Source organism: Melozone crissalis, unplaced genomic scaffold, assembly GCF_028551555.1.
Source record: "Melozone crissalis strain CALT ecotype California unplaced genomic scaffold, PUWL_Pcris_2 ptg000032l_1, whole genome shotgun sequence".
In the NCBI taxonomy this organism is placed as follows: Eukaryota; Metazoa; Chordata; class Aves; order Passeriformes; family Passerellidae; genus Melozone; species Melozone crissalis.
This window is the reverse complement of record NW_026535810.1, coordinates 1,448,405-1,456,716: the sequence shown is the minus strand read 5'-3', so window position 1 is coordinate 1,456,716 and position 8,312 is coordinate 1,448,405. Positions and strand designations below refer to the sequence as shown.

The following is an 8,312-nucleotide window of genomic DNA, read 5'->3' as shown; positions in this document are numbered from 1 at the left end:
GGTGGGTGGGACAAGAGGAGCAGAGCTGCCTGTCATGCAGGCTGAGAAGCCCAAACTCATCTCATGGGTGAGTACATCCAGTGCTCAAAGTGGCATTTTGAGGCTTGAGTGACACAGCACTGGTGGCATTGCCACCAGGGCTCTCCAGACAATCTTCTCTCTCCCGTGCAGGTGAGTTGGGCAGCAGCAAGTGCAGGCAAGGACAGGGACAAGCAGGGTCTGTGTCCCCCACATCCCCAGCCCCCACAAGGTCTCCTCACACAGCTCTGAGCCCCTGCCCTGCCTGGCACTGCTGCACAGTGGCCCTGACTTGGGGCAGAGGCACCAGCCTTGACTCAGTGTCCCAGCAGAGACCAAACCCAAACAGGTGCCCAGTCCTGCCCAGGCTGTGGCACCTTATCAGGCCCTGGCAGCACTGAGTGCCCGCCAGGGAGATTGTTGTGTCTGCAGGCAGTGGGGGCATGCAGGGGAGGACAGTTCCCTCACCTCTGCCCAGACACTGCTCCTGCAGCTCCGTGTCCCAGCACCATCCCAGCACCATCCTGTAACACTGACTGGGCCTGGGCTGGTGCCCCCCACAGTTGTGCTGCCCCCACCCCAACACAGCTCTGAGGCCAGGCAGGGGCTCAGTGCTGGTGTTTGGTGCTCAGGTCCTTGCCTGGCACAGCCCCCTGCCCCCAGTCCTTGATGGGGGCTCTTTGGGATTCCTGAGGCTGTGGGGGCCCAAACTGGCTGCAGATCCTCAGCCACACACCCAGCGGGGTCTGGAGCTGCCACAGCCCTGGGGAGAGGTTGCAGGATGGCAAAAGGCAGGAGCAGGAGGGGGCTGGGGGTCAGAGAGGGCTGTAACCCCCACCTGAGGGTGGCTCTGATGAAACCAGTGAGACCCCAGGCCCTTTGAATGTACTTTGGACATGACGCCCGCACAGCTGCTGCAGGACTCCAATACCAGCAGCAGGACAGACCTCAGGGAGGACCCGCAGCCAATGCCCCCTCCTCCACTGCATTTACTCCCCATTTCCAGGCAGCTTCTCCTCCCCAGCCCTCCCTCGCATCCATCCTGGCATCTCCTCCCTTCCTGCGGCTCCCAGTGCCCCCTGTCCCCGGGCTGGCAGCACAGACGGTGTCCCGGCCCCGTGGGGGCTCAGCACCCTCCGGATGCGGTCCGTGGGTGCGGGTGTGGGTGCGGGGCGGGCCGGGGGCGTGGCGGGGCCGCCGATAACAGAGGGCGCCGAGCCGGGGCCGCGGGACCAGACGGCACAAGGAGTGGGACAAGCCAAGGACCCCCCCATCGTGGGCAGCAGAATGGGGTCCAGCAGCCTCCTGAGACTCCTCTGCGTGGTCTCGGTGCTGGCCAGCTGCCTGCACCCCGCCACGGCCCAGTGGTTTTCCCTGGGCTCAGAGGACACCACCCCGGACCCGGGCACCAGCCCCGTGCCCCCCAGCCTGGATGGGGAGGAAGGTAGGCATGGTGGGATGGGGACATGGCTCTCCCAGCAGCCCAAATTCCTGCTCCTCAGCACGGAGGGGGCATATGGAGGGTGGTGTGTGGGGTGCCAGGGTCTAGAGGTGCTGGTTGCATGGGAGTGCTGTGGCACCCTGGTCCCCCTCCAGCCCTTCCACCTCCATCCCAGCACTCCTTTGCTCCTGCAGACACAGATGCCAGCGTGGAGCCCGCGGGGAAGGTGCTGCTGAGCAAACCTCCTCTGATAAGAGCCTCTAAACGCCGGGACCAACCCTCCAGAGGGGCAGCAAAGGGGTCAGGCCGTGCCCCGCCACGCACACGAGGCCAGGTGGGTGGTTTACCTGGGCAGCAGCGCCCCTCCGGCTCCTCCTGCCCTCCCGAAATTCCCCAGCTGCTGCCAGGCTATGTCCTTCCCCTTATCCACGTCCTGCTCCAACCCCAACTCAGCTCTCTGTGCCCCCTTGGAAAGCAGCGACGGCAACTCCCAGTGTGCCCTCACTGCAGCTCTGGAGTTGCTGAGGGCAGCCCCGGCTGGGGGACGGTCCCAGAGCCGTGCCCTGATAGTCGCTGTCTGTCCCAGCAGCACCGACCCACTGCCGCCCCGGAGATCCTGGAGGGGAGCGCGGTGGAGGAGGAGTTCCTGCAGATCCAGGTGGTGGAGGGGTCCTGGTCCCCAGGGAGGTCCCCTGGGATGGACAGCGCGACAAGGGGCTCTGGAAAACACGGGCGGGACGGGATGGGGACGGTGGGAGTGGGGAACGGGGATGGTGGGAGTAGGGAATGGTGGGAGTGGGGAACGGGGACGGTGGGAGTGGGGAATGGGGAATGGGGATGGTGCTCAGGGATCTCGCTCTCAGCCCCTCTCCCCCGCACAGACCACGGCCAAGGGGCTGCCCCGGCGGCTCCCGTCGGTCCCGGACACGGACCCTGCCCTCCAGGTGAGAGGTGGGCGCGGCGCACCTGTGTCGGACCCGTCACTTGGGCTCCGTCCCCGCTGCTCACGGCTGTTCCCTCCCTCTCCAGGTGCACAACACCTCCGGCTGTGTCTGCCCCATGCGCCCCGGCCCTCCCGGCCCAAAGGTGCGCTGCTCCTCCCGCAGGGACCCAGAGACACCCACCGTGATGGTCTTTGTCTGAGCTAAACCCTTTTTGCTCAGGATTTGGACTCTAATTCGGGGTTTGGGTGGAGATGTGGCTCAGGTGGCCCCGGGGGGGGAGTCAGCAGGTGCCCGTGGGGGGCTCCAGTGGAGCAAAGTGCCAGAAGGTGGCTCTGAATTTCCCCTGCAGGGAGAGAAGGGTGACCGAGGGTTCCCCGGAGAGAGAGGCCAGCCCGGATTCTTAGGGGAGAGAGGGATGCCCGGCAGCCCAGGACAGCCAGGCCACCAGGGTCCCCGGGGCCCTCCGGGTCCTCCGGGACCACCGGGGCCCCCGGGACCCCCGGGTGCTGGGGGAGCCCGGGGCTCACCCGCGCCTGCTGCGCTCCCTGAGAGATCAGAGAACGAGGTGAGCACAGAACAGGGGCCGGGGATGCCCGTGCTGGCCGCCGGGTGGGGGGGACTGGGACCTGCGGCTGTGCGGGTGGGCAGGGGCACCAGGGGATGCCACACGGCAGCTCATTGACTCTGCTCCCTCTCCTCTCTCCCTCCAACCTGACAAGCAGCTGGGAGTCTCCAGCCCTGCGGGAAACCCGGGACCCCCAGGTCCCCCCGGGCTGCCCGGCATGCCCGGACCCCCCGGCTACCCAGGGCACGATGGCCCCCAGGGGGCCCCTGGGCGGGAGGGAAAGCCAGGACCCCCAGGCCCCCCAGGAGCCGCGGGGCCACCCGGTTTCCCTGGGGCTGAAGGACTCCCGGGGTCTCCAGGCTCCGCTGGGCCGGATGGACCCCCAGGGGCACCCGGACTCCCAGGGCCTCAGGGTCCCCCCGGGGTGCCTGGGCACGAAGGACCCCCTGGTCCCCCAGGATCTGCATCACACCCTGGCAAACCAGGGCTCCGAGGGGAGCCAGGATTCCCAGGACCAAAGGTAAGGGGGTCCCAGGCCTGTCCATGGCCCTGGGGTGGGATGGGGTACCTGGGCTCACCAGCTCCTCTCCCTGCCCTGGGGGAGCAGCCCCATTACCAAGCCCTCAGAGCACTCCAGGGCTGCCCCAATCCTGCCACAGCAGGGCCTGGGGGAGCCCAGGGGCTCAGCTCCACACTCACACCCTGTGCCATCTGCCCTCAGGGCGAGAAGGGCGAGTATGGGCTGCCAGGCATGCCAGGGAGCCCTGGCCGGACCGGAGAACCAGGGTCCCCGGGCATGCCCGGTCCCATGGGGCCACCAGGACCACCAGGGGACTACAGAGTGAGTAGAGGGTCGCAAGCCGTGGGTCCTGGGTGGGGGGAACCCCAGTGTCACCCCAGACATCCTCTCTTTGCAGTGTGACTCACGCCACGCTGGACACCATGGGCTGGCCGGGCTGCCGGGCACCAAGGTGAGCTGGGCACCATGGGCAGGGCTCCTGACCAACCATCTACCCTGGTTGTGAGGCACAGCACTGCCTGGGGGGCTTGGGAAGCCTGGGGACCCCCAGAGCTGGGCACTGACAGCATCTCTCACTTCCCTTCCAGGGAGAAAAGGGCGACCCTGGAGAGCCGGTTTGTAGTGTGGGGGGAGAGCAGCAGGCTGGGGGGTCCCATCCCCACCCCTGAGCCCTCTGTGCTGCCTTTGCTCCCCAAAACCCTTCAGCTCCCCTCGGGGCACATGGTGGGGGAGGAGGGACAGCATGGCACACGTGTGCTCACCTGTGCCACCCCTAAACATGCCCAGAGCCACCCCCAGCCTCAGCACAGGCTCTAACCCTGCCTCTCTCTGTGGCTCACCCAGGGGTGCTGCTATGGGGAGCACGGCTGCAAACCAGGGCACCTCCCCTTCCCCAGCACCGGCAGCCAGCCCGGCTCGTGGGGCTCCATCAGTGGGTACCAGACGGTGAGTGGCATGGGGAAGGGGTGCCCGGGACCCCAGCCCAGCCTTGGGGACATGCTTCACCCCACAGGACCCAGATGGGGTGGAGGAAGGAGACGGGGGAGATGAAAAATGGAGAGAGGGAGGACGGACATCAGTCTCAGTCTTCTTCTTTTGCAGGATGGCAAAGAGGAACCGGAGATTTATGGAGCCATCATCCCCCATGTGAGAGTCCCTGCCTGGCCTGTGTGCTGCCCCAGCCAGGGACACTCAGCCCTGGGAGGGGACAGGAATGGGAACATGGGGGGCATCAATTGGGTGTCACAGCCCCAAACCAGCCCAGTCCAACTCCACACTGCTCCTCTGCAGGCTCTTCGAGGTCCCCCCGGGAACCCCGGACCCCCCGGGCCCCCCGGCCCCCCTGGCCCTCCAGGTCTCCTCTACCTCAATGTAAGGTCCAGCCCTGGTGTGCACACGCCTGTGCCTGAGCACACACACACCTGTGTGAGTGTGCACAGCACCAGGGCCCCCCCAAACCCCAAACCTGCCTTTGGTTGCAGAGGGTGCACCCCGTGCATGCCCAGCCGCCCTGCAAGCAGCCGGTAAGCCACAGCCTCGCTGTCCCCAACAGTGTCCCCGTCCCCTCCCTGTGCCCAGCAGCAGCCACAGGCTCTGTTTGCCCTCACAGGCATCCACAGACCGCAGCTGGCCATCAGGTGAGGGTGTTTCCCAGGTGTTTTGGGGGCTCCAGCCTCCTCGGACATTTCCTGAAGTCTTCCTCCCTTCCTTGGGTGCTGGGGCCGTGCCAGCCCGGCTCCCTGGCACCACTGCTGCCTCTGCCACCCACTCCCACCACATCCCTGTGGGGCCAGCTCCCATGGGAGCATCCAGGCCCTATTCTAGGACGCCTTGTGACCCCTCACCATCTCTGGGCTCTCCAGATGCTGGTGTCCCTCAGGCAGAGCCATCGGACTCCCGCGCTGATCTCCGGGTGCGTCCAGGCTGCACCCCCAGGCCAACCCCCCCAGCTGCCCCAGCAAACCCCCCCAGCAGGACCCTCACCCTCTGCCTCCCCCCAGCGCCACACGTGGGTGTTCAAGTCCAAGGAGCTGATGGTGAAGGCGAGCAGGGCTGTGCCCGAGGGGAGCCTGGTCTACGTGAGGGAAGGGAGCAGCGCCTTCCTGCGGACCCCCGCTGGCTGGAGCCGCCTCCTGGTACCGTGTGGGGTCCCTGGCAGGGCTGGGGGGGCAGGATCCAGGGTTGGGTTAGGGCAGCAGATCCCCAGGAAGATGAGGATTCCTCCTAACCTGTCCCTTTGTTTGTGTCATTGAGCAGCTGGAGGATCCCAAGTCGTTCCTGGCTGGTGATGACCCCTCTGCCTCCACCCCACAGTACCAGGTGAGGGGTGCAGGAGCTGCAGGGTCCACTCAAGTCCCTGTGAGGGGACAGAGCCCTTCTCTGCATGATGGAGTGGACAGACCTCACGGGGCTGTTCTCTCCTTCTTCTTCCACCTCTCCATCCAGGAGGTGAAGAGGATGCAGCCAAGAGGTCCCAATACACTGTCACCCATGCAGTCTCCAACAGACTCACTGGTGAGCCCTGCTGAGGGTCTGGCCATGCTGGGAGGGATGTGCCCTAGCAATGGGCTGGATGTCAGCAGGGCAGTGCCAGCTTGGCACGAGCAGAGCCTGGTGTTGTGTTGGTCTGGGGAGGGCACACAGATGGGTGTCTCCAGACTGACCTGAGCTGTGTTTTGGCAGATCCAGAAGGACGAGGAACAAGAGCTGCCCCAGACTCTGCCCACCACCACAGCCCCACGGATCCCATCTGTAAGGAATGCCTGGCCCCGGGGTGGGGATGGGATAGGGGGACCCCCAATCCTGAGCAGCACTGCCAGGGGCTCACACCCTCTGGGATGGGGGGAGCAGAGACCTCAACTCCTCCCTGCCACCCCCAGCTCCGCCTGGCTGCCCTCAACGTGCCCCTGTGGGGCGACATGAGCGGGATCCGCGGCGCTGACCTGCAGTGCTACCGGCAGTCCCAGGAGGCCGGGCTCTACGGAACCTTCCGGGCCTTCCTGTCAGCCCCCAGCCAGCAGCTGCTGTCCATCGTCAAGAGGACAGACAGGACCCTCCCCATCATCAACCTCAAGGCAGGTGCCCCGTCCCCAGGGGGCTGGGTGAGGCAAAACCTCACAGCCCCCATGGGCTGCAGCAGGTGGGGGACCCTGGGGCCGTGCTCAGGGATTTGGGGAGCACCCAGAACACACAGAATGGGGGCTGGGGCTGAGGGAGGCAAAACCTCACAGCCCCCATGAGCTGCAGCGAGTGGGGGACCTCCACTCAGCCCTGGGGCCGTGCTCAGGGATTTGGGGAGCACCCAGAACCCAGAGGATGGGGATTGGGGCTGGGGGTGACAAACCTCACAGCCCCCATGAGCTGCAGCGAGTGGGGGACCCCCACCCAGCCCTGAGGCTGTGCTCAGGGATTTGGGGAGCACCCAGAACCCAGATTAGGGCTGGGGATTAGGGCATTCCACTGGCTCAGCAGAGTGGCTCGTGCCCACAGGGGCAGCTGCTGGCCAAGTCCTGGAGCTCCCTCTTTGGGGGTGCTGCCCTGCGGGGTCCCATCTACTCCTTCAACGGGCGCAACGTCCTGGCAGATCCCCTCTGGTGAGTGTGGGCAAGGTCCTGGAAGGGTGCCCCTGTGTTGGGGGGGTCTGTGCCGGCTCTCTCCCTGCAGAAATGCAGGAGCAAAGAGCAGGGGTGCCCCTCTCACCCCATCCCCCCCACAGGCCCCACCGGCTAGCCTGGCACGGCTCCACGCCACGGGGTGGCCATGCCCGCCTCTGGGACTGCCAGGGCTGGCGCAGCTCTGGCACAGCCCAGGGCATGGCCAGCGCCCTGGGGGAGGGCAGGCTGCTGGCTGGGCAGAGGCACAACTGCTCCACGCCTCTGGCCGTGCTCTGCATCGAGGTGGCTTTCCCTTACCGGCACATGTGGTGACAGCGGTGGGACCCGAGCAGGAGCTCCGGGTGCTCCTCTAGACCTGGGGAATGTCCCTGGGAGCACTGAGGGGACACCAGGTCCACGGCCAGGCTGTGCCACCCCACAGATCCCTGTGCCATGGGGCAATGCTGGGCTGTGCCTGCAGCCTCCTACCTCCACTGGAGCCATCACCACCCAGAAATAAAGATATAAAAATGTTGTTTTTTATGACGCTATGCTTTGTGCTTGGGGGACATGGTCAGCTGCAGCAAGGGGCTGAGGGGACACATACAGGAATGGGAGCAGGGGCTGGGAATGGGTTCCAGTCCCCTTGGGGTTGGTGGTAACTGGGAGGGGACACCCTGGCACAGGTCTCCGTGTCAGTGAGGTCTGTGTTTTGGTCCCAGGACACAGTGTGTCCAGTATATCCCAGTGCCAAGTCTTGCTCAGAGTATTCCTGTGGGTTTCTGACACATTCCCGGTATATCCCAGTGATTCCCAGTGTATTCCAGTGCATGTCCAGGCTCTGTCCGGTGTATCCCACTGATTCCCAGTGGATCCCAGTGGGTCTAATGTCTGTCCAGTGTATCCCACTTATTCCCAGTGTATCCCAGTGTGTGTCCAAGCTCCATCCAGTGTCCCAGTCCAACGGGTCCCAGTGAATCCCTGGGGCTCGCACAGTGTATAGCAGTACTTCAGTGGGCTCACAGGGTCTGTCCAGTGTATTCCAGTGTGTGTCGGGGTTTCCCAGTGTATCCCAGTATATCCCAGTATGTCCCAGCGTGCTCCACTATGTCCCATCGCCAACGGCAAACGGGCAGCCTCCGTGCCCTCCCTCTCGCTCTTCTATTGGTCAATTCGGCTGCCAATCTCACCGCTCCCCCTCCCGACTGGCCGGTTTGAACGCGCGGTGCGG

At 65.3% G+C, this 8,312-nt stretch overlaps 1 protein-coding gene across 1 annotated transcript; it reads left to right on the top strand.

Annotated features, from left to right (window-relative positions):
- Positions 1–1,158: 1,158 nt before the first annotated feature.
- Positions 1,159–7,509, top strand: LOC128940024 (collagen alpha-1(XVIII) chain-like). Its single transcript, XM_054281349.1, has 20 exons — positions 1,159–1,462; positions 1,615–1,685; positions 2,049–2,210; positions 2,341–2,403; positions 2,489–2,590; positions 2,753–2,968; positions 3,126–3,488; positions 3,690–3,809; positions 3,886–3,939; positions 4,076–4,102; positions 4,332–4,433; positions 4,590–4,634; positions 4,779–4,859; positions 4,970–5,011; positions 5,489–5,623; positions 5,745–5,807; positions 6,171–6,239; positions 6,368–6,589; positions 6,978–7,081; positions 7,204–7,509. The coding sequence occupies exons 1-20, from the start codon at positions 1,159–1,161 to the stop codon at positions 7,412–7,414; spliced, it is 2,556 nt and encodes an 851-aa protein (XP_054137324.1). The 3' UTR covers positions 7,415–7,509.
- Positions 7,510–8,312: the final 803 nt, after the last annotated feature.